This window comes from Erinaceus europaeus, chromosome 21, assembly GCF_950295315.1.
Source record: "Erinaceus europaeus chromosome 21, mEriEur2.1, whole genome shotgun sequence".
NCBI lineage: Eukaryota > Metazoa > Chordata > Mammalia > Eulipotyphla > Erinaceidae > Erinaceus > Erinaceus europaeus.
This window is the reverse complement of record NC_080182.1, coordinates 33,469,240-33,493,968: the sequence shown is the minus strand read 5'-3', so window position 1 is coordinate 33,493,968 and position 24,729 is coordinate 33,469,240. Positions and strand designations below refer to the sequence as shown.

The following is a 24,729-nucleotide window of genomic DNA, read 5'->3' as shown; positions in this document are numbered from 1 at the left end:
GGGCTTCAGGGAAATGGCTGCTCTCCCTGCCTCTCAGTCCTGACTCTGCCTCAGAGTGAGAGGACCACTGGGGGGCAGTTCACTGGGTCTCGGAACATGTGCCCAGATTCAAGCCCCAGCACCACAGGGTGGCACCATCATTGGCACCAGGGCAGCTCTGTGCAGGGTGACATTGTGTCTGTATGTCTCTTTCTCACTAAAATAAGCCATGAGGAAACTGGCCCGTGCCACAGTGATGCCATGGTGACAGCAGGAACACAGTGGTCTTAGTGACAGTGAGGTGTCCGGATCTACCATAAGGCAGGGGCCCCACTCTGTTCAGCTGAGTTCCCAGAGTCCTCTCCGCTGCGCCCTTCCACCCCTGCTGGGGACCCATCTCAGAAGGAAGAGCTTTACCTGGGGTTGGGAGTGATTGGAGGCTCACCCCCAGCCCACACTCTGGTGCTGAGCCCATGGGATGGCCTCCCACCCCTACTTCTGGCTTTATTCCAGGCAGAGAGATGGGTAGGATGAGGCTGAGCTCACCCCCCCCGGGCCCTTGGGGGGTGTCAGGCTGGAGTGACAACAGCTATACATCCTTGCTGAGTCTGTGACTGTGCACCTGCCCCCCCATAAAAGGCCAGGTCTGTGGCTTCTGGAATTCCCCATCCACTCGCCATCCTTTTGCTTCCAGGCTGCCTTTGATTCACTTTGCTGGAAAAAAGTAACAGTTTTCAGTTTCAGTTGGAGAAGCAGCTTTAAAAAGCAAGACAAAACAAAACAAAAAAAAACCAAAAACTTGGCACCAGGGAATGAACTGAGGGCTTCATGGATGTGTATATTCACCAAGAGGCCTCAGTGGCCCAGTATTTTTAGTCTGGGGACTTAGAAAAAAAGGAAAGAGAGGGAATGAGACAGAGGAGGAGAGACCCCACAGCCCTGCCCCACCTTCCATAGGGCTCTGGGTGCTGTCCATGGTGCTGAGAGTGGAGAGACCCCCACAGCCCTGCCACCCTCCATGGGGCTCCCTGAGTGCTATGCATGGTGCTGAGAGTGGAGAGACCCCACAGCCCTGCCCACCCTCCATGGGGCTCCCTGAGTGTTGTCCATGAGAAGAGAGATCCCCACAGCCCTGCCTACCCTCCATGGGGCTCCCTGGGTGCTGTCCATGGTGCTGAGAGTGGAGAGACCCCACAGCCCTGCCCACCTTCCATGGGGCTTCCTGGGTGCTGTGCATGGTGCTGAGAGAGGAGAGACCCCACAGCCCTGCCCCACACTCCATGGGGCTCCCTGGGTGCTGTGCATGGTGCTGAGAGAGGAGAGACCCCACAGCCCTGCCCACCCTCCATGGGGTTCCCTGGCTGCTGTGCATGGTGCTGAGAGAGGAGAGACCCCACAGCCCTGCCCACCCTCCATGGGGCTCCCTGGGTGCTGTGCATGTTGCTGAGAGAGGAGAGACCCCACAGCCCTGCCCACCCTCCATGGGGCTCACTGAGTGCTGTGCATGGTGCTGAGAGAGGAGAGACCCCACAGCCCTGCCCCACCCTCCATGGGGCTCCCTGAGTGCTGTGCATGGTGCTGAGAGAGGAGAGACCCCACAGCCCTGCCCCACCCTCCATGGGGCTCCCTGGGTGCTGTGCATGGTGCTGAGAGAGGAGAGACCCCACAGCCCTGCCCACCCTCCATGGGGTTCCCTGGGTGCTGTGCATGGTGCTGAGAGTGGAGAGACTCCCCACAGCCCTGCCCCACCCTCCATGGGGCTCCCTGGGTGCTGTGCATGGTGATGAGAGAGGAGAGACCCCACAGCCCTGCCCCACCCTCCATGGGGCTCCCTGGGTGCTGTGCATGGTGATGAGAGAGGAGAGACCCCACAGCCCTGCCCCACCCTCCATGGGGCTCTCTGGGTGCTGTGCATGGTGCTGAGAGAGGAGAGACCCCACAGCCCTGCCCCACCCTCCATGGGGCTCCCTGGGTGCTGTGCATGGTGCTGAGAGAGGAGAGACCCCACAGCCCTGCCCACCCTCCATGGGGCTCCCTGGGTGCTGTGCATGGTGCTGAGAGAGGAGAGACCCCACAGCCCTGCCCACCCTCCATGGGGTAGACTTGGTGCTGCCCACAGTGCTCCCATGTGGTGTTGAGGCTGGAGCCCAAGGTACCCCACAAGGTGTGTGCTCTACCTGGTGCCTCCTCTGCCAGCAGAGGATGGCTGTGTCTGGAGCTCCTCTGTGTGCTAACATGCTATAGGATTCCACACTTGGAACCCCAGGGGCCTCAGAGGCTCCTGCTCCTGTGTGGACTCAGGACACAAGGTTTTCTTTCTGGGACATTGGCGTGAGGTTTCGGTCAGAAGGGTAAGAGGTTGAGGGTCAGCCTGGCCCTGTCCGCCTCAGGAGGAGATGTATGTCCACTTCTTGGGATGATTTTTTTTTCTTCTTTTTGTCACCAGCGTTATTGTTGGGATTCAGTGCTTGTACGGTTCCACCTTTCCCGGTGGCAATATTTTTTCCTTTTATTTCTGATTTTGATGGAGGGTGAGGGGCAAAAAATAGAAAGGGAGAGAGAGTGAGAGAGCGTGAGCACAAGAGATACCTGCAGGGGGCCAGGTTGTGGCGCACCAGGTTAAGTGCACATAGTATGAAGCACAAGGACATGCAAGGATCCCGGCTCCCCACCTGCAGAGAGGTCGCTTCACAAGCGGTGAAGCAGGTCTGCAGATGTCTCTCTCTCTCTCTCTCTCTCTCTCTCTCTCTTCTCTCTCTCTGTCTTTCCCTCCTCTCAGTTTCTCTCTGACTTGTCCAAAGAGAGAGAGAGAGGGAGCTGCTGCACTCCTCCACCATTCCTGAAGCCCCCAGCTTCTCAGCTGTTACTGTGGACATTTTCCCACTCACCCTCCCCTTCCTTACATCAGATAAGCTCAGGATCTGTGACAGGCCTTGATCATTGTCTACCCGGGGTCCCTGGGCAGTGCTGAGGCCATTGCTGGGGACAGATAACCAGGATCCCCTGTCCCCTGGAGGGTCCCCCTCACCTGGGGAAGTGCTAGGCTTTAGTTTCCCAGCTCTGTCCTGCCTGACCAAATGAGGCCCCAGTTGTGCTGGGGGTAGCACTGCCCACACAGGGTCTCCTTTCTCTGCCTTGGCAGAGCCAGTCACTGTGGTGCCTCTCACACACACCCTGGCATTGGCGCTTTGCCCCCATCAGGTGTGGGGAGTAGACTTCTTATGACTGACCACCTGCAGGGCTAGTCTGTGCCAGCTTTGCCCAGAATGAGCATCTGACTGGTTGCTTGGCTCTATTTCTCTGAGATCCCTAACGTGTCCTTGTGGAATCCTAGGGTCAGGATTCCTAAATTCTGCCCCCTGCTGGTGGTGGGTAGTGGTCTTGTCCTGGCTGGCTCTGGGGCTGCAAGGTCTTTGGTGGCCTTAAAAGCTCCTTAAAAAAAAAAAAAAAAATTACTCTGTTTCAGTTCATGAAAGGAGTCTTTCCAAAAGGGAAATAAGCATCTTGAGACTTGTGCTAAGTCTGGGAGCAGACCCCTGGGCATTAGAGCAAGATCACCACCGCCTAACCGTGCAGGGTGTTGAAGTTGCCAGATGAACATATAAGCAGGGAGGGCAGAGTCAGAGGCAGCCCCACACTCATGAGTTGGGCTTTCACTATCATCAGCTTTGCTTCTTTGATCCTCCTCCTTCAGTGAAATGATTCCAAGCTGTCTAGATGTTTCGTGGTTTCGTCCAGAAGCATTTCAGTGCACAGCTCTCCCTTATAAGGATGTTTCAAGACACCGGTGGTCATTGTGCCGTGCTGAACAAAACAAACAGTAAACTGTATCTTAACTTGGCCATCACCATGTTTCTCCATTTATCTCAAAGATTTTTTCTGTAATGGATTTATTTTTATTTTCCATCAGGGATGTTTCTGGAACCCTCCTCCTGCACAATTTCTCCACTCCTGGTAGATTTTTTTCTTCTTCTTCTTTAGGTTGAGGGTGATGGAGAAAGAGGGCAGAGATATCTGTGTAGAATGTGTGTTAGACTTATTTTATCCTTGCAGGGTTTGGGGGTTGTTTCACTATCTTAATGGAAAATTCTACTAAAAGAACAGAAGTGCACATGAATGCTGAGTGAGTTGGGTTTGGCTTGGCTTTTAGTAAGGCTTTCTGAATATCGGGATGCTAGATAATAAATCATCAAGGAACTTAACTCAAATCCTGTGCAAAGTGCACCATAACGGGTAAGCCATCTCCAGAGTCCTGTGATTGTCCCTCGTTTCCTTCATCTTTCTTTCTTTCTTTCTTTCTTTCTTTCTTTCTTTGTTTCTTTCTTTCTTTCTTTCCTTTTCTTTTTTTAAAATTGCCATCAAGATTATTGTTTGCTCCCAGCAGTCTTTTTTTTTTTTACTTTTTTTTTACCATTCTATTATACTGGGTAGGACATAGATAAATTGAGAGAGGAGGGAGAGGTAGAAGGGAGAGAAAGACACCTGCAGTCCTGATTCACTGCTTGTGAAGTGCCCCCCTGCAGGTGGGGAGCTGGGGACTCAAACCTGGGTCCTTGTGCATGGTAATATGTGCGCTTAACCGGGCATGCCACCACCCGGCCCTCCTTGCATTAATCTTTACCGTTCCTTTTCCAGGGGAGAGACAACAGATTCTTTTTTTAATCAATCCCTTTAGGATTTTGGGACCTGTATTATTTTGGTCACACTTACTATCTCGAAATAATCTGAGATCTTTTGAGGCAAGTTAGAGGAATGATGAAACTCTTGAGGAAACTAAAGGCAAGTTGCAGGCGGGAAAGAATACGTATAAAAGCAGGTATCTGCCACACGGATCTGCCCTGAAGATGGTAAGAACTCATCTGACTCTGTAATAAAGACCATCCAGTTAGAACGACAGGTAAGACTGGGTCAGCTACTTCACAAAGAGGCTGGGTGGTGGCACACCTGGCTGAGTGCACATGCCTCCGTGCGTCAGTCCCTGGGCCCAAACCTCCGCTCCCCACCTGCAAGGGAGGAGGCTTCACAAGCAGTGCAGCAGACCTGCAGGTGTGTCTCTTTCTCCCTATCTGTCTCCCCCCTCCCCTTTCAACTTCAGTCTCTACCCAACATCTAGACATTAAAGACAGAGGGAGCGGGGGAGAAAAGGTACTCAAGGAGCCCGCAGGCGCGTGCGTGTGGAGTGAGACTTAGCTGTGCCGGCTGTGGCGTCTCTCCTCAGCACTTTCTCTGGGAGTGAAGCACAAGTAAGAATTTCTGTGACTCATTCCTGCAAACCATCTAGGACAGCTGAAACTAGAAAGGCCAACAATGCTGAGGAGGAGGAACAGCGATGGCTTCCCGGCAGCAAGGGGAAAATGGCAAAAGTCCCTTTAGAAAGCATCGTGGCTGTTAGATGAGCGGTACTTAGGGACATACAAAACCACTGCTGTGTGTCTGTCCCAGAGATTTCCCCCAGACCCCGTACTCGAATGGCCCTCCCAGCAATACCCAGGCTGATGGCGAGATGGGGACAGCTCAGGTGCTGAGTCTGTGTGGCTGCCCCCTCCCCCAAAGGGCCTGGCAGACTGCACACTCGGGCGGGTGGGCTGGCGGCTCTGCTCCGTGGAAGAGCTGAAAAGGCTAATGGGCCGTGGGCTCTGCTGGCTGCTGCAGAGACGTGGCTGGGGCCCAGATTGTAAAGCTTCTTACGTAAGGCAGGGACCCACGCTGGAATATTTATGCTCAAAACCACAGGATGCCCAGACTTGCTTTAAACACTGCAGAAAATAGAGGAGGAGGAGAGGCGAAATGGTATTGGCAAAACTACAGGGTTTAAACCCGTCCTCCTCCTCCCTTTTTTTTTTATTGCCAACAGGGTTATCGCTGGGGCTGGGTGCCAGCACGATGAATCCACCACTCCTTTTATCCTTCCTTCCTTCCTTCCTTCCTTCCTTCCTTTCTTTCTTTCTTTCTTTCTTTCTTTCTTTCTTTCTTTTTCACTAGATAGGATAGAGAGAAATTGAGAGTGGAGAGAGTAAGATAGACACCTGCAGACCTGCTTCACTGCTTGTGAAACTTGCCCCTCAGAGGTGGGGAGTCGGGGCTCAAACCTGGATCCTTGAGCATGGTGACATGTGCACTCAACCAGATGGGCTGCCTGGCCCTCCCCCCATTTTGATACCATTCTAGAAAGTGGCAGTGGTCATGCTGGTGGATAGTGGGGCAGTGGCCCCAGTGGTCATCTGGGGGACGAGGGGGGAAGTATCCGTCAGCTGTGGGGGCGTCAGGTGGGCTTGTATGGGGGCGAAATCGTCTCTGTCTCACTTGTATGGGCAGTCTCAGGGGACATGTGACTCTAAAGTGCCCACGTCCTTCAGACCCAGCAACTGAAAAGGGGCTGGGGGGGGGGTGCTGCTTCTGAACCTGGGACCATCACCAAGAGCCAGAGCAGGGCAGGTGGCTCTGATTAAATGGCAGTGAACCCAGGACATCCCTGGGGGACAGTGATGCCCTCCGCATGCTGGCCCCAGTCGCACGTCAGGACAGGGAAGTGATGCTTTCCTGTCCCCAATCTTTCCTTTCCTGTCAGGGCCTCCTGGGGAGGCTGGGGACACAGGGGCAGGTGGCTGCTGGCCTCTGCGGCCCTAGGTTTTATGTAAGTGACCTCCACAGCTGCTGGAGGACTGTTTATGTGCAGGGACGGAGGCTGGGGTGCGTCTGGAGTGGGCCTTAAGGAGCACCTCACAGAGTGGTATTTTTAGCCTCGGCGACGGGTGTTATGTAAGCAGTGTCTCATGGGGACTCTGCAAATAGAACTTGCAGTCGCAGAAGATGACAGAGGCCACTCCCGTCTCCCAGCTGGCCCGGGGTGTCTCAGGGTGGCCCAGCAGGCTGAGATCCCCAAATACCCTCCCTCCCCCAACCCCTCAGTGCCCGGGAGAGGTGTAGAAGGGAGGCTGGGCAAAGAAACTTATGCGACTTGCTTCTAGAAGGTGGTTGCCCAAGGGTTTTCTGGGGGCACTGGTCTGGGGAGGGGACAGGGCAACAGATACATGCCCTCACCTCTGGGACATTCCTACAGGGGTCAGGATGCAGCACACAGAAAGCTGAGGAGGATGAGGAAGAGGAGGAACAAAAGAAGGGGAAAGGGATCTCCATGGAGGGTGGGGCAGGGCTGTGGTATCTCTCCTCAGCACCATGGGCAGCACCCAGGGAGCCCCATGGAGGATGGGCAGGGCTGTGGGGTCTCTCCTCTCTCAGCACCATGCACAGCACCCAGGGAGCCCCATGGAGGGTGGGCAGGGCTGTGGGGTCTCTCCTCTCTCAGCACCATGCACAGCACCCAGGGAGAGCTCTCTCTTCTCTCAGCACCCATGGATACTGGGACAGGGCCGGGGGTGGGGTCTCTCCATGGTGTAGCACCCAGGGAGCCTCATGGATGGTAGGCAAGACTGTGGAGTCTTTTCTTTCTCAGCATCCAGGGAGTTCCAGGCAGAGGTGTCAGCTCATTGCTGAGACAGTGGGTTTCCTAAACCTGTGTCTCTGTGTCCCCATGTCCCCGCAGGCACCCTGGAGCCACACTGGTCGGGCCTGCTGTGGACAGCCGTGCTCATCTCCCTGGCCATTGTGGTGGCACTGCCCAAGCCCCATGGCATCCGCGCCCTCATCGCCTCTACCATCCTCCGCCTCATCTTCTCCGTCGGTCTGCAGCCCACACTCTTCCTGCTAGGGGCCTTCAATGTAAGTGTCCCCCCCCCCACCCCTCAACTCCGGGCCTCCTGTGAGGGAAGCGCCAGGGCCCACAGCTGCCACCTGACCTGGTCATTGCCCGGGGGACAGTGTGCTGTCCAGGGTGTGGTCAGATGGTGTTCAGAGTCAGAGGGGTTGGGACAGGGGACAGGACAGTGGGGAGGGACAGCAGGTGGCATCACTGTTAGCTTTGCAGGCTGGAGAGAAAGCCCACCTGTGAGGGTGCCTGTCTTACATGCTAAGCACACAGCCCAGGTTGGAACACCAGCACCACATGGGAGAGCCACAGCACTGAGGGAAGCTCTCACTATAGCATCTCTCTGTCTGACTCTTTACTTGAGTAAAAAGTTATCCTGGCCATTGTTTCTTTTATCTGGGAAAGAAGAGGAAAAAGGGAAAGACACCTGGAAATAGTCACAGATGTAGGGATGACTTAGGAAGTGAAAGCAGGACCATGGGGGAAAAAATGGGGGAAAGATATATGTATAGAGATAGACAGATATAGATAGGTAGATATATAGAGATATGTAGATACAGATATATAGAGATAGTTGTAGAATCAGCCCATATCAGTGACCTTGGGAGGATTACTGAAATCTCCAATGGAGGGGATGGGGACACGGAACTCTGGTGGTGGGAATGGTGTGGAATCATACCCATTACATGACAATTTTACAAGGCCTATATTAAGTCACTAGTAGAAAATAAATAAATGAATAATGTTAGTCTGGCAGTGGGGAAATTGTCCATGCTGGAGGCTCTATGGAAAAAGAAATGAAATCAGTCTGCTCCGGTGCACCTCCCCCTGCCTTCTCCTCCCCTCCCCCCGGGCAGCTCTTCATCACCTCGAGGCCCACGTGGGACACTTGTGCTGCCCCTGGTGGCTACAGGGACCCAACTCTGCAATGCCGCCTCCCACCCCACCCCCTCAGTACTCAAGGCAGAAAATTCCTGAAATCAGATCCCCAAGGCTCACCTGCCCACACCCCCTCTCAGCCATGGAGCTGAGGAGGCCCCCTGGGCCAAGCTGGGGGAGAGGTGAGAGGGGACAGCTGGAAGGAGCAGAGGGAGAGAGCACTCCAGGACTCCGCAGGCTGGACGCTGCCCGTACTCCTGAGAGACCGGGCTTTGGGGCCCCGCTATCTGATCGTTGATGAGCTCAATTACCCCACCTGCCAGATTAGCTGGCAGGGCTCCCCTGGCACCCAGGGCCCTGCTTGGTATCGGGCCTCTCCTGGCGTGAGGTTTCGCCCCCGGCTGCCAGGGACGGACTCCAGGGATGGGGTTTCTCAGGGGAAGCGGGGGCAGCTGAGTGACTCAGGGGCTCAGAATTCAGGTGTTGCCATCCAGAAACACAATCCACCCACCGCAGAGCCAGGCAGCAAAGGGGAACATAGGGTCTGCCTTCAGGTCAGACTGGACCCAGGCACCCAGACAGCCTCCTCAGAGCAGCCTCTCCTGGGTCTCCCCTGGGAGTTCTCTGCCACCCTGTGGGTGATGCCAGCAACTGGCTTCCAGCTTCAGGGGTCACCCCACTAGGGTTCAAGGTCAGGGAAAGGGACACAGCCGCCCATGGTGCTGTCCCAAACCCACTGCCCCAGGCTGGATGGGTGCAGAGGGAGACCACACCTGTGCTTGACTGACTCATGTCACAGAGAGGATTCTTGGGCTTAAAAGATAGCTTCCTGAGTAGGGCACCTGCCTTGGAGTACATGGAGCCCAGGTTTCAACCCTGGTACCACATGAGAGATCCTGTGGCACTAGAGGAAGCTCTGCCTCTCTGTGTCTCGCTTCTCTGTGTCTCACCTCTCTGTGTCTCGCCTCTCTGTGTCTCACCTCTCTGTGTGTCTCTGGAAAAGCAGCCCAGGGTGCTGGGCATACCATAGAGCACACATGTTAACGTGTCTGAGGACCCGGGTTCAAGTCCCCGGCCCCTACCTGCAGGGGGAATCTTTATGAGTGGTGAAGCAGGTCTGCAGATGTCTCGCTGTCTCTTTTTCTCTCAATCTCCTCCTTCCCCCTCTCAGTTTCTCTCTGTCCTAATAGAAATAAGAAAAAATAAAAGAGAAGGAAAAATGACCACTGGGAGCAGTGGATTCTTGGTGCTGGCACTGAGCCCCAGCAAAAACCCTGGTGATAATAAAAGGAAAGGAAAGAAAAGGAAGGAAGGAAGGAAGGAAGGACGGACAGACAAGCAGCCCAGGGGACTGAGTGGTAGCATGCTCTATAGGGAGAGCATGTTACCGTGACCAAGGACCTGGGTTCAAGCCTCTGGTCCCCACCTTCAGGGGAGAAGCTTCATAAGGAGTGAGTCAGGGCTGCAGATGTCTCTGTCTCTCTGCCTTTCTGTCTCCCCTTGCCTCTCCACTTCGCTCTGTCTCTGTCCAACAATAGCTCGACTGAATAGTTCGTAAGCACGGCGCAGGAAGCTAGAGTGAGATCAAGTGCAGGGACCAAGTCTCCGTCTGGCTTTTCTATCTTGTCCCTGGAGGAGGTGCCACCCGCTTTCGGTGGCCAAGGGAACCGAGTGGGTCCCAGATACCAGAGCGCCCACGGCTCTGGCTGGTGCCGATGCCTGGCTCAGACCCGAGACCCCGCCGTGGTGTCCCGCGCCCCCTGCCTGGCCTCCCAGCAGCGTCTCCCCTCAGGTCTGCAACAAGATCATTTTCCTCATGAGCTTTGTGGGCAACTGCGGCACCTTCACGCGCGGCTACGGCGCCATGGTGCTGGACGTGGAGTTCCTCTACCACCTGCTCTACCTGCTCATCTGCGCCCTCGGCCTCTTCCTGCATGAGTTCTTCTACAGTCTGCTGGTGAGCCTCCCTCCTGGTGCTCAGCCACTGCCGCCTGGGGCCCTCCTGCGGCCTAGGGGCTCCCTCCTGTGGCCTAGGGGCTCCATCCTGTGGCCTAGGGGCTCCCTCCTGCTGCCTGGGGGCCCTCCTGCAGCCTGGGGGCTCCCTCCTGCTCTGGGGGCTCCCTCCTGTGGCCTGGGGGCTCCCTCCTGCTCTGGGGGCTCCCTCCTGCTGCCTGGGGGCCCTCCTGCAGCCTGGGGGCTCCCTCCTGCTCTGGGGGCTCCCTCCTGTGGCCTGGGGGCTCCCTCCTGTGGCCTGGGGGCTCCCTCCTGTGGCCTGGGGGCTCCCTCCTGTGGCCTGGGGGCTCCCTCCTGTGGCCTGGGGGCTCCCTCCTACAGCCTGGGGGCTCCCTCCTACAGCCTGGGGGCTCCCTCCTGTGGCCTAGGGGCTCCCTTCTTCAGTCTGGGGGCTCCCTCCTGCTCTAGGGGCTCCCTGTGTGGTCTGAGGGCTCCCTCCTGCTCTGGGGGCTCCCTATGCGGTCTGGGGGCTCCCTCCTGTGGTCTGGGTGGGCTCCCTCCTGTAGCCAGAATGCTCTCTCTTATCCTCTAGGTGCTCCCTCCTTCCCTCCACACAGCGGGTAAGGCTGCCCTCTCCCCACGTGACCCCAGGTCCCCAGCCCTTCTTGGCATGGCCGCTGCAGGTGCATTTCTGTATGTCTCCCAGAGATAAGAAGTCTCAGGTCTCCCCGCTGTCTGAGAGGCTGGGCTCCCTCCCAGCCTGGCCGTTCCCTGAGCCCTCAGACAGCCGCAATCCTCCCTGCCCAGCAGTGGGTGACTCAGGCCGACCTTCCATGCAGACCCCCGTTCACCTTACAGTCTGAGGGCTGTTCCCCTCTACTCCTGTGTGCTCCTCCTTCATCTCCCACACAAGGGTGAGGTCGCACATGTCTCTTTTCTCTCTTTGTCTGGCATGTCTCTGAGCATGAGGCCTCCTGACCCCTGCAAATGGCAGGGTGCCTTCCTCTTGATGGCTGAGTAGTATTCCACTGTCTTCACCCACCCGCTGCTTTTTTAAATTGATTTATTTTCCCTTTTGTTGCCCTTGTTGTTTTTTATTGTTGTTGTAGTTATTATTGTTGTTACTGATGTCGTTGTTGTTGGATAGGACAGAGAGAAATGGAGAGAGGAGGGGAAGACAGAGAGGGGGAGAGAAAGACAGACACCTGCAGACCTGCTTTACAGCTTGTGAAGCAACTCCCCTGCAGGTGGAGAGCCAGAGGCTCGAACCGGGATCCTTACGGGATCCACGTGCGCTTAATCCGCTGCACTACCGCCCGACTCCCTACCTGCTGTTTCTTCTCTAACCCTTCACACATCCACCCCTCCATCTATCCATCCTCCATCCTTCACCCCTCCATGTTCCCTCCCTCCATCCATCCCCTCCCTCCCTCCCTCCCTCCCTCCGTCCATCTTTCCATCCTTCCTCCCGCCCACCCTTTCTCCCTCCATACATCCCTCATCCTCCCTCCCTTCCTCCCTCTATCCCTCCTCTACTCCATCCCTCCCTCCCTCCTTTTGATCCTCCATCCCTCCATCTTTCCATGCTCCACATCTCCATCCTCCATCCATGCCTCCCTTCCACCCTTCATCCACCCCTCCATCCTTCCTCCCTCCCTCCATCCTCCCTCTTTCCCTCCCTCCCCCCTCCTTCCCTTCATCCCTTCCTCCCTTCAACCCTTCATGCCTCCATCTTTCCATCCTCCATCCGCCGCCTCTCCATCCTCCATCCATCCCTCCTTTCCCCCCTTCCTCCCTCTATCCCTCCAACCCTCCAGTGCTGGGCGTTAGGCTGTGCCCAGCTCTCGGCTGCGTGATGGTGTGATGAGTGCAGGGCTGCAGCTGTCTCCAGATCATGGTTTTGCCAACCTCCCCTCTGTGTGCAGAAGCAGAGTCACCCAGTAAGGGTTTGTGAGCAGCCTGCTTGGAAATGGACAGAGTGGAGCAGATGCATCCCCGTCCCCGGCACGTGTCCCCGTCTTCTCTGTGTGTCTCCTGTCCTCTAAGTGCCCGTGCCCCGTAGCTCTTCGACCTGGTGTACCGAGAGGAGACGCTGCTGAATGTGATCAAGAGCGTGACACGCAACGGCCGCTCCATCATCCTGACGGCGGTGCTGGCGCTCATCCTGGTCTACCTCTTCTCCATCGTGGGCTACCTCTTCTTCAAGGACGACTTCATCCTCGAGGTGGACCTGCTGCCCAATGACACAGCCCCGCCAGGTGGGCCCCGGCTGGTGGGCGGACAGACAGGGATGGACAGACAAGACAGGCCGCTGGGCGGGTGGACAGGGATGGACAGACAGAGGCAGACAGGTAGATAGACAGGGGCCCGGGCAGGAGGATGGGGATGGCCAGGCAGACAGAAGGGACTGGGCAGGCGGATAGGGATAGACAGACAGAGGGGACCAGGCGGGTAGGTGGATGGGGATGGACAGAGGGGGCCGGGTGGAGGGACCTGGCCACCCAGGGGTGCTTCCTGTCAGGCAGCTCATGGGGAGAGAGGTGAGACCAGGGTTTCAGGGTTCTGGATGCTCACAGACCCCCACCCATACCCCCACCAGACACCGGTGAGAGCTTGGCAGGTGAGTTCCTGTTCTCAGACGTGTGTCACCTGCACTCCGGGGAGAACTGCTCCTCGCCTGCTCCCCAGGAAGGTGGGCCTGCACCCTGGGGAGGGGGGGTGCACCCCGGGGAGGGTGGGTGCACCCTGGGGAGGGGGCCTGCACCCCGGGGAGGGGGCCGCACCCCAGGGAGGGTGGGTGCACCCTGGGGAGGAGTCTGCACCCCGGGGAGGGTGGCTGTGCCCTGGGGAGGGGCCGCACCTTTGTCCATATACACCCCAGAGCTGCTCCAAGTTCTTGTCCCCTTCCCCTAGAGCTGTCCCTTGCCCTGAGACCCTGTCCCCTGCCCTGAGATCCTGTCCCCTGTCCTTAGTCTGTATCCCCTGCCCTGAGACCCCTATCTCTTGCCCTGAGACCACCCCCAGCCCTGAGTCCTGGTCCCCCAACCCCAGAGCTGGCCCCCACAGAGGCACTGGAGCCTGAGGACAAGGAGCACACGTGTGAGACTCTGCTCATGTGTATTGTCACTGTGCTGAGTCATGGACTCCGGAGCGGGGGCGGTGTCGGCGATGTGCTCAGGAAACCATCCAAAGAGGTGACATGGGTGGGGGTGGCCCATGGGGCATGGCCTGTGGGGGCGTGGTCTGCACTGGAGGTGTGGCCTGCAGAACTGGTGGGGAGAGAGGGATCCAGGCACTGCGGCAGAGCCCAGAACTGCCAGGCCCTTGGCCCAGGAGATGCCCAGCATTGCCCCTGCCAGGGCCAAGCAGGCTTCCCATTCCCCCAACAGTGGCTGGAGTGCATGGTGTGCTGCCTGAGGCCCCAAGTTCAATCCCCAGTGGGAGGTTCTGGTTCTGTCTAAGAAATCAGTGAATGAGTAGTATTTCATCTCAGTTACTACGAATGATGAAGTCACCTTTTTCAATTCATGTTGGATGGAGCTTGAAAGAATCATGTTGAGTAAGATCAGCCAGAAAGAGAAGGGTGAATATGGGATGACCTCACTCATGGACAGAAGTTGAGAATTAAGAACAGAAGGGGAAACGCAAAGCAGAACTTGGACTGGGTCTGGTGTATTGCGAAGTGAAGGACTCTGGGGGATGGGAGGGGCTTTCAGGTCCTGGTGCAGGATGGTGGAGGAAGATCTAGGCTGGGTGTGGGAGTTTTTTGCAGAGAACAGAGAAATTTTAAACATGTACCAACTACTGTGATCACTACTGACTGTAAACAAACCCCCCTCCAAAAAAAAATAGTAACTGAATCTTTTCTTTTAAAATCTTTTTTCATTTACTTTTGGGTAGAAACAGAGAGAAATTGAGAATGGAGGGGGAGACAGAGAAAGAGACACAGAGACATCTGTAGCCCTGCTCCACCACTTATGAAGATGGGGTGCAGGGGCTTGAACCCAGGTCCCTGAGCATGGTAGCATGCACTCAGCAGGGTACACCACTTCCCGGCCCTGAATGAGTGATTTCTTACAAGAGAGAAAGCCACCCTTTAGGAGAGAGAAGCAGTGGGGCCCCGTGCGGCCCAGGGTGCGGGACCCTCCCACTTGGCCGGCGCCGCTGACAGAGCCGCTGTGTTAGGAGCCGCTGTTCGCCGCACGTGTCATCTACGACCTGCTGTTCTTCTTCATGGTCATCATCATCGTGCTCAACCTCATCTTCGGCGTCATCATTGACACCTTTGCAGACCTGAGGAGCGAGAAACAGAAGAAGGAAGAGATCCTCAAAACTACCTGCTTCATCTGCGGTGAGAGGGGGTGTGGGGGGCCTTGGGGAGCTGCTCTGGGGTCACCTGGCCTGGTCCCCGTGTCCAGGGAGGGGCAGGACCTTGGGGGCCAGAGTCTCTGGCAGCCTCTCAGGTACTGAGTCTAGGTGCTTGGCAAGGAAACTTAAGCATCCAGCCCCACTGGGTCTGAGAGGATCTCACCTGAGTGTAGGGAATACTTGGCTTCCAGAAAGGATACTGAGTATCCAGGGTGCTAGCCTTCATCCCGTGTCCCTGCCTTGTTCTGGGTCCCCTGGGAGAGCCTCTTCCTCTTCCTCTTCCTCTCCCGGTGAGAGAGGGCAGAGCCTGGGGAGCCCTGCCTTGGCTCTTCGTTTTGTTTTTGTTTTAGATGTTTTATTTATTGGTATTGGCCATCAATATCCGACACTGGGTAGAGAGAAATTGGGAAGGCAAGGGGAAACAGAGAGACTCCTGCAGTCCAGCTGAAGCTTCTCCCCCGTGGTGGGGACAGGAGAATTGAACCTGGGTCCTTGTACATGGTAACATGTGTGCTCAACCTAGTATGCCACCACCCAGTCCCTAAAATACCTTTTTCATTATTCTGCCTTTCTCCCCCACCCCTTTCTCTCTTTTTTCTTTAACCAGAGCCCTGGCTGATGGTGATGCTCTGGCTGATGGTGATGCTGGGGATTGAACCTGGGACCTCAGAGCCTTGGGCAGGAGAGTCTATTTGCAGAACCACTCTGTGGTCTCCCTTGCCACGATTTTTTTTTTCTTTGCGCCTCCAGGGTTATCTCTGGAGCTCAGTGCCTGCACCATGAATCCACTGTTTCTGGAGGCCATTTTTCCCATTTTGTTGCCCTTGTTGTTGTTATTGCTGGATAGGACAAATAGAAATGGAGAGAGGAGGGGAAGACAGAGAGGAGGAGAGAAAGACACCTGCTGACCTGCTTCACCACCTGTGAAGTGACACCCCCCCCCCACAAGTGGGGAGCTGGGGGCTCAAACAGGGATCCTTACGGGGGTCCTTGTGCTTTGCACCATGTGTTCTTAACCTGCTGCACTACTGCCCAGCCCCCTCACCACAATTTTTTTAAAGGAAATCATTACATTTTGTTTCTGCCCCCTTAGACAGGAAAGTCACTGAGAGCAGTACAGAGACACATCACTATGTGCAAGGAACCAGGTTCAAGCCCCCATCCCCCACATACCTACAGGGGCAGGGAAGCTTTACTTGTAGTGAAGCAGGTCTGCAGGTGTTTCTCTTTATCTCCCTGTCTGTGTCCCCCACCCCCTCTCAATTTCTCTCTGTTCTATCCAGTACAAATAGGAAGAAATAAATGCAGAGAAATTCTGAGTCCTGAGACTAACAGAAGTTCACAGTTGCCTTCTGCACACATGCTGGTGTGGCCTGGTGCTCCATGTTCCACGCATACCAGCACCCAGAACCTCTTGGGGGTCCTAGTGACTCTGCCCCAGCCAGGTCCCCCCCCCAGGCACCTCTGTGATTCTGCCACATGGGGTGCAGCCATGGGGGGAAGGGGACTGTGGGTCCCCCTGGTCCAGCGCTCACTGGCTCATTCTTTGGGGTCCCTATCCCCCCACTTTCCTCCCCAGGCCTGGAGAGGGACAAGTTTGACAACAAGACGGTCACCTTCGAGGAGCACATCAAAGAGGAGCACAACATGTGGCATTACCTATGCTTCATCGTGCTGGTCAAGGTCAAGGACTCCACGGAGTACACGGGCCCCGAGAGCTACGTGGCCGAGATGATCAAAGTAAGTGGGTGTGGTGGGGCTGTGCAGGAAGGGCGCCCCTCTGCACAGAGCAGGCGTGCAGGCCTGGAGACTGGGTGCAGCACCAGCCAAGTCTCCAGTGCTGTGATGTCTCCCCCATCTCTGTCTCCGTGTGTCTCTAATGTTGAGGCCACACTGCACACTAGTACCCGCCTGAGCCCTGAGCCCTGCCTCTTAGTGTCTCTTCACCCACTGTCCCTCCTATATCTCCGGCCCAATCTGCTGTCACCAGGATGGGCCCTGTGAGGGGAGCAGCCTGTGTCGCCCGTCCCCGACCTGCACCCTGGCCCCTTGTGGGATGGAGAACCCAAGAGCCAGGCTGGCCCTGGGGCCCCATGCCTCACTCTTAGGAGAGGTCAGGGATCCCCCGGCCCCCCTATGGCAGGCCCAGCCCAATGACCCTTGCCCAGAAGGTCTAAAGACACCCCCCTCTTGTCACTCCCCCCATACCTGGCCACACTGTAGTTGCCTTGCACCGGTCTGGGACGACAGTGGGTGCAGAAAAATCCCCTGAAGGATGAGCAGAGCCTTGATCTCTGTCCTCAGGAAGGAACACCCACCCCACCCCCCTGCCAAGGCTGCAGAGCACCCAGGGGACATGGCCCCCCATACCTCAGCAACCGCCCCTTCCTCCCCCCCCCCCCCCCCCGCCCAGGAAGGGTGTTTAGGATTTTCTCTTTTTTGGGGGGAGGGTGTGCTGCTGTTGCTTTGCCATGGCCTTAGGGAAGGAGAATGTGCAGGCCCCCTGATCCCTCTCCCCTTCTGGGGGTGACCCCAACCCAGGGGTCCAGGTGACAGTCACCTCCACCCCCTCCCAGCAGCTGAGAAGACTCTGTGCTTCAGGACTCACCCTGCATCCTGGTGTCCCCTCTCCAGTGGCTGTCCTGAGGGGTGGGGACATGGTCTGGCCTTGGGGGACCCTCTGCAGGGGTCACCTCGGGCTTTCTGGGACCCTGGGCAGAAAGGAGTGGTACCACCTCCATCACGGCTTCCTCCCCACATGCTCACTCACACTTGAGGATCCACCGACCCCACCCCCAGTCTGGGTGCTGAGCCTGAACCCCCCCTCCCCCACCCTCAGGGACTTTTCCTGCTTTACCTGGAAGCACTCACCAGACCCACAGCTGTGGCTGCAGCTTCCTCCCGCCCTGGGCTGCCTTGGCCTGGGGGGGGGGCGGGGGCGACAAGCTGCTCGGGTTAGATGGCAGCAGGGGAGAGGCTGGCATGCACCCTGGACCTGCCCTACAGTGTACACATGCTCACACGCACACTCACAGGCCACAGACCCCAAGAAGAGCCCGCGTGTGAGCTGGCGTCTTTGTCAAGGCTACTTTCTCAGACATGCAGCCCAGCGCTGTTTCCATCTTGGGAAGCCACCTTGGGGACGCCTGGGAAGCCCCTGGCAGCAAGCATCCTTCTGGGTCCCAGCTTCACTAGGGGCCTTCTCTCTGCCTCCTCTCCCAGGCAGGGGTGAGCCTCTGCACACACAGACGGGGGTCTCTGCGTGGGGGGGTCTCTGTGCAGAAGGGGTATCTGTGTTCATTGAACATGAGGCTAGTCCAGTGAGGGCCAAGGAGGAAATGGCCATCTGGGCCTGCCCCCACCCCAGGCTTTGCCTACACCCCACATAGGACTGTGTGGCCCTCTCACTGTGCCCATCAGGAAACCTGGCTTGTGGTCCCTGTTCCCACACAGCCTTCAGTCAAAGCTGTGCTGACTGGTCCCACATGCTCTTCTGTTGAGGACAGTCACTTGACTTTTGAGGAGCTGGGGCCTTGCCCGCACGTGACCTCACTGTTCCCAGATTGCCGCTTCACTGATTCAGACAGAGACAGCAAGCTTGGAGCTTGCCCAGTGCCATCATGTACTCTCATGTGGTGCCAGGGCTTGAGCTCAGGCCCACCTGCTGATGCCTTGCACTACACAGAGACGCAGGTGAGCAGGCTGTACCCATTGAGGCCTACCTGGGCACAGTGTCAGCCCTCAGCCCTGAAGCCAAGGACACTTAATGTTAGCGAGTACAGAAAGGGTCTGGGAGATAGCTCACTGGGCAGGGCATGTGCTTAGCCGTATTCATGACCTGAGCTGAAGCCCTGGCGCCACATACAGATGCCACCAGTGCAGTGGGGGAAGCTCTAGTGCTGTGATGTCGCCTCCACAGTCTATACATATATATATCTGAAGTTAAAAGAATAGGGAAGTCAGCTGAGGGCAATGGAATTGCACCTGCAGAGGCCCCAGTGCTGCGAAAGAGTATTGGCAGGAAGTCCTGACCCCTGGTGCATGCAGAACAGAGTAGTAGGTTGGGGGTGTCTGCCAGGACCACAGCACCAGACCCCCACCCACCAGGGCCCCATACCCATGAGCTCTCGGGCTCTGTCAGCTCCCAAGCTCCAAAGCCCCGTGAGTGTAGGGGTGCCCGCTGCTGGGGGTCCTGCCAGGGCCCCCCTATCTCCAGGGTGCAGAGCTGCCTGTGTTCAGGGGAGGGGCCTGCAGCCATGAGGCCGCCTGACCCTGCGTTTGGGGGTCCCCAGGAGCGGAACCTGGACTGGTTCCCCCGCATGCGAGCCATGTCCCTGGTGAGCAGCGACTCGGAGGGGGAGCAGAATGAGCTGCGCAGCCTGCAGGAGAAGCTGGAGTCCACCATGAAGCTGGTCAGCAACCTCTCGGGCCAGCTCTCGGAGCTCAAGGATCAGGTAGGGCGCGTGGGGGCCTGGGGGGCGGGAGTGACCCGCTTTTCACGCTCAGGGATGTACTAGTGCCTCAGAGGACGACGGGCAGGCGGTTCATTCCCTGTATTGTTCCAGGGACAGCCAGCATCGGGCCACCCCTCACCCTAGTGCAGGGCAGGAGAGGGGCAGGCAGGTGCCAAGATCACCGAGGGGTAGGGGCCTGGATGAGGGTTTCTTGGGATGTCGGGCTCAGTGGCCAAGTCTGAAGCTCCCTGGTCACTCTGCCTGTGACTCAGCCTTGCTGCCAGACATCTCACCAAGGCCCCAGGAGACTGAAGTGTCCCATGAGTCCCCCAGGAGTCCCAGCAGCTTCTGTCCCTGGGCATCTGCTCCATCCCACCCCTCCGTGGCCTGCTCTGCTCGGGAATGAGCTGGACCAGGGGAGGGTAGAGCCACAGCCATAGACCCTACCTCACCTGATCGCCACCTTCCTTTGGTGACAATTCTCCAGGACACAGGAGGCACTCCAGATACATCCAACAGGAAAGGACAGGGCAGGGCTGGTGGCCCCTGGCCCGGGCCCCAGTGTGGTCTCCCATGTGCAGGCTGCTTCTGGTCTGTTAGTGTCCTGAGTGCCCCGTCTGCCGGCCAGAGCCTCCCAGCCACAGCCATCGCAGCTGCGTTCACATGCTGAGGGACACAGTCCCTGCCGCTTTGCACCACAGAGCAGAGGCCTGAGAGCGTTTCCACCAGGCCCCGATGGATGTGGGCGGCTGGGTTCAGTCTTTTTCACCTTGTGTTAAATCTGGCAGCCGAAATTCACTTCATTTATTCGTGATTTAACATCAGTTTACAAAATGATGAGATAACAGGTATAATTCCACACCGTTCCCACCACTAGAGTCTCCATTCCCTCCACTGGAAACTGCAGTGGTTCTCCTGTGGTCACAGATAGGGGTCGGCTATTATTTCTGTAACTATATTTACATATATTTGCCCATATTTTCTAGAGTCCTACCTTCTCTTCCTTTCCAAGTCACACACTCAGCTATTACTATTTCTGGATGTCCCCTTCTTTCTCTGTCTCTCTCTGGGACATGATGGAATTGGGGTTCAGAGCCCTCTGGTCATCTTCCCCTAACATTTCTCCCCCTCTGGGAGTATGGACCAAAATTCAGTTTGGGGTGCAGAAGGTGGGAGTTTTGGCTTCCGTAATTGCTCCTGTACTGGACATGGACATTGACAGGTGGATCCACACTCCCAGCCTATTTCTATCTTTCCCTAGTGGGGCAGGGCTCTGGGGAGGTGGGGTTCTGGGACACACTGGTGAGGTCGTCTTCCCAGGGAAGTCAGGATGGCATCATGGTAGCATCTGCAACTTGGTGGCTAAAAGGCAGTAAGCTATAAAGCAAGACAAAATGTTTAATAAATAGGAACCAAAAAGTAGGAATAGATGAGAACAGGAACCTCCGGGTGGAGAGAAGCCGGGAGTCTATTTTAGGTATGTTCCTAGGGGCCATGACTTTGGTAATCTTTGCCTGAGCTTGATAGCTGACATGCAGCTGGACTAGAAATATTGTCTGGAAGGCTGGTGTCAGAGAAACTCTCTTCTTGTTTAGAGCAAATCAGACAGTCAGGCTGGTTTCTGTCCTCATGAGGCGCTTCCTCAGAACCCCCTTCCCCCATGCACCTTAGCATAGAGAGGATGCCGGCAGGGGGGCACTGAGGTGACAGAGTGGCTGTGGGGGCGGGGCCTGCTACTCTCAAAGGGAACCAGTCAGTGTTTCCCTCTGGTTATGTAACCTCCAGGCAAGCTCTCGTGCATTTGAGAATCAGCTTGTTGTTGAAAAGAGCTGGATGTGATCATACCCCATGTGTAAGGCAGCAGGGAGCAACTTTTCTTGAGATGTTGCACGTAAAAATCGCAGAGCGGCTGTGCAGTGCCACGGGTTCTCAAATGGTGATTGTGACAGTACCTGCTGGCTCAGAGGGGCGGGGGGGGGGGGGGGGGGGCGGGGAGGATTCTGAATTAAGAAAAATCAGAGCCTCTCCAGTGACTGATGAGAAAGAATCCCTGACAGCTGTTCTCTAAGTAGCTCTGAAAGAAGGCCATTCACTGGTGAGAAGGCTGGAAAACAGACACCGCTTCATTGCCAGGATATTTTCTCATTCTTCTGTCCTACTACTCAGCATGATGGTGCAGAGGGATTGAGGATGTGAGGGAGCAAGGGTTCACTTCTAAAGAGAAAAGCAGGGTTCACTTTTTTAAAGAAACACGCAGTTGGCGGCCACCTCCCCTCCTCCCCGCGCACACAGGGCTTCCTGCCCCCGTCACCCAGGTGGCCTGGTCGGTGGCCTGAGAATCTGCTCCTTCTGCCCCAGAGTCTGCTGACCACCCAGACAAGGTGTCCTCTCTGCACACACAGAAGAGACAGTCCCCTGTGCAGCTGGTGGCTGTGAGGGACTGTGGGAAGGTGGTCACTGTATAAAGGGCAGCGCCATGGTGCCCGGGGCCCCGTCTCCTGTGGACACGAGTCCGGCTGGGTCTGCCATCAGCACAGACACGGCTGCCTGCATCCCAGACTCTGAATGTCCTGTTTCTCTGCCTGAGAATCCAGTAATACTACTCATGGGGCAGATTCTCTGTAAGAGATTTGACAGGATCTTAACATCATTTTAATAGGAAATAACAGCTGTTTCTTCAAAAAAAAAAAAAAAAAAAGAACCACTTTAAAATTAAACCTGGAAGGGACCAGGTGGGAGCATACAGATTACAACGAAGAAGAACCTGGGTTCAAGCCCCCATCCCCTACCTGCAGGGAGAAAGCTTTGCAAGAGGCGAAGCTGTGCTGCACCAGTCTCTCTCCCTCTTTATCTCCCCATTCCTCTTGATTTCTAGCTGTCTCTATCCAATAAATAAAAAAGAAAATATAAAAAAAAATTTTAAAGGAAGCTTCTACTCTACCTTAGTGTGTCCCTTGATTTTAGGGAACCAGTCTCTGAGCAGAATCTCAGGCCATGTGTAGACACTAACGTGGCTGAATAGGTCTCTCGAGTGGCTTTTAATTCTGGAGTTAAAGCCCAGGGTCAGATGCAAATCTAGGACTGGCTGGGTCAAGAATCCTATTCGTTCAGAGAATCAAGTCTGCCCTGAAATACCCAGAACAGAACTGGAAACTCTCAGGGTGAGAACTGGTTTCAGCAGCTGTGGAGCAAGACCAGCCTCTGCTGTGGGGGGCTGCAACCTCTCTCCCTCTGTCTCTCTCTGTCTCTCTCTGTCTGTCTCTCTCTCTTTCTCTCCACCTTAGGAAATGTCTTCTCTGACCTGAGATGGGCAAAGGCTTCCCCCACCCTGCCCAGGAAGGTGAACTCTCTGAAGTGCTGGGTGCTGGCAGAGCGAGGGTGCACTGTTTGTAGAAAGTGGGTTTCAGTCTAAACTGTAACCACAGAGGTGAATCTACGGCCTGGGGTGTGAGCTGACGCACAGGAAGCATCTGTGTCTGATGCTGAAACTTTGCTTTTTTAACTTTCCAGATGACAGAGCAGAGGAAGCAGAAACAAAGAATCGGTCTTCTAGGACATCCTCCTCACATGAACGTCAACCCACAGCAGCCAGCCTGAGCCCAGAAACCCAGGCGTGTGTGTGTGTGGGGGCTCCGCTTTCCTAATTGTTATCATCAGTGGGGGAGGGGGGCAGGGTGGTGCCGTCCTGCCCACGGAGGGAGGAGACGGGCGCTCAGTGGCGCACTTGTAAATACTCGGTTTTATACTTTGTGTACATGATTGATACTGTAGAGGACACATGTACTGTGATTAGTGTCCTTGGCACAATGAGATTCCATTGGTGCCAAAAAATATACATATACATATGTATATGTACACATATATGTGTGTGTATATATATATATATATATAAATAATGCCTTTTTTTGGAAGGACTCTGAGAATGCACCTGATTTGCACTTGAACCAGAGTATAGATTTAAAAGTATATGACATGTATTTTGTATTTAAGACTAGAACTAGACGGTATTTATGTTCTTTATATATATATACATATATACATATATATATATATAACTGTGCAATACAAATCATGCAATCACAACAAATACATGGGACGGCTGACTGTCCCCGGGGGTGGGGGGGCAACGCACAGCTCTGAAGTTGGTGCGTGAAGCCCACGTAACACAGGGTTAGAGGCCCTGGTGGCCCCGCCGCTGCCACTCAAACCCCATGACTGTGGAGTGCAGGGAGCCTCGTGACCACCCAGTGTGGCCCTGTGCTCAGTCTTAGTCACAGTGCTCTCGTCCCTGGCCGTGCTGTCAGGCCCACGCCCCTTTAAGGAGAAAAGCAACTTTAGTTTGCAAGATACTTTAAGCTTTGAAATGTATCCTTTCAATGTTTTTTTTTTATTTAATTTTATTTTATTTCAATAAGAGAGCTAGACCAACAGCTCAGGCTTTTCCATAGCTTGTATGGAGGGGTACTGACTCTTCACAGGGGACTGTGCTGGGGATGTCTAGGACCCACAAGGCAGCATCGCCTCCTGGTGAGCTGTGGCGTCACCTTACACAGGATGAATCATGAATGGTTCCTGGGTTAACTGATCCAAACAACAGATGAACTATTTTTCTCCCTTCATCTGAGCCAACGTGCTGAGGAGCAGAGTCGAGAGGGCACACAGAGAGGAGCCAAGACCCTCCTGTCTGAACTCAGAGCCAGATACAGACATGTCATTCTCATGAAGAAGCTGTACCTGGCCATTGGCTCTGTCACATGATTTCTGAGTGGGTGATGAGTAGGAGAGGAAGCTTTTCTCTCTGCTGACTGGTATTGTTCCCAGGTCTGTCCGCAGAACATTTGATCAATCAGTGTATTGGAGCAGAGTTTCTGAGTACTTTAAAGTCTGTCAATGCACATATGGAGATGAATACTGAATAAATGATGCGAGTAGCCCGCGGTGCTGGCTGATGGCCTTCCTTTGGGCATTTCTTGGTATCTTAATGGTTGCTGTGATCATACTGTTTGCTTTCAGCTGGACTTGAGTTTTGCTCGGCTCCTAGATTAGTTTGGAAGCTGCTCAAATTCAAATGGGGCAGAAGGCCATGCAAAGGGGAGGCATCCACAGTGGTACTGTGGTCTCTCTCACCTTCTGTCTGGGGAAAAGACAAGAAAAAAAAAAACTGTCCAAAGTGGAAGAATTGTGCAGATATGGATCCCCGGTAGCAAAAAAATCACAACAAGAATAAGCCCTAACTTGAAATAAAAATGCTAACCATCATCACCATCTGACACTAGAAGCAGCTTCAGAAGTCAGCCCTAATTTAAAGACCTGTTTCCAGGGGCAGGCGGTGGCACACCTGGCAAAGCACACACATTACAGTGCGCAAGGACCCAGATTCAAACCCCTCGC

General features: G+C 55.3%; 1 protein-coding gene and 1 long non-coding RNA gene across 2 annotated transcripts in view; one reads left to right on the top strand and one right to left on the bottom strand.

Moving 5' to 3' along the window:
* Positions 1-24,343, top strand: part of ITPR1 (inositol 1,4,5-trisphosphate receptor type 1) — a 405,769-nt gene extending 381,426 nt beyond the window's left edge. Inside the window, exons 54-62 of the mRNA XM_060180789.1 lie at positions 7,523-7,698; positions 10,356-10,520; positions 12,579-12,774; positions 13,116-13,208; positions 13,568-13,710; positions 14,702-14,867; positions 16,464-16,624; positions 19,177-19,338; positions 22,849-24,343. Coding sequence (XP_060036772.1) covers positions 7,523-7,698; positions 10,356-10,520; positions 12,579-12,774; positions 13,116-13,208; positions 13,568-13,710; positions 14,702-14,867; positions 16,464-16,624; positions 19,177-19,338; positions 22,849-22,935 — 1,349 coding nt within the window. The 3' untranslated portion in view covers positions 22,936-24,343. The remainder of the gene's footprint in view (positions 1-7,522; positions 7,699-10,355; positions 10,521-12,578; positions 12,775-13,115; positions 13,209-13,567; positions 13,711-14,701; positions 14,868-16,463; positions 16,625-19,176; positions 19,339-22,848) is intronic.
* LOC132535307 (uncharacterized) overlaps positions 23,718-24,729 on the bottom strand; it is a 99,052-nt gene continuing 98,040 nt past the window's right edge. The window contains exon 2 of the long non-coding RNA XR_009547100.1: positions 23,718-24,472. This is a non-coding gene — a long non-coding RNA (uncharacterized LOC132535307). The remainder of the gene's footprint in view (positions 24,473-24,729) is intronic.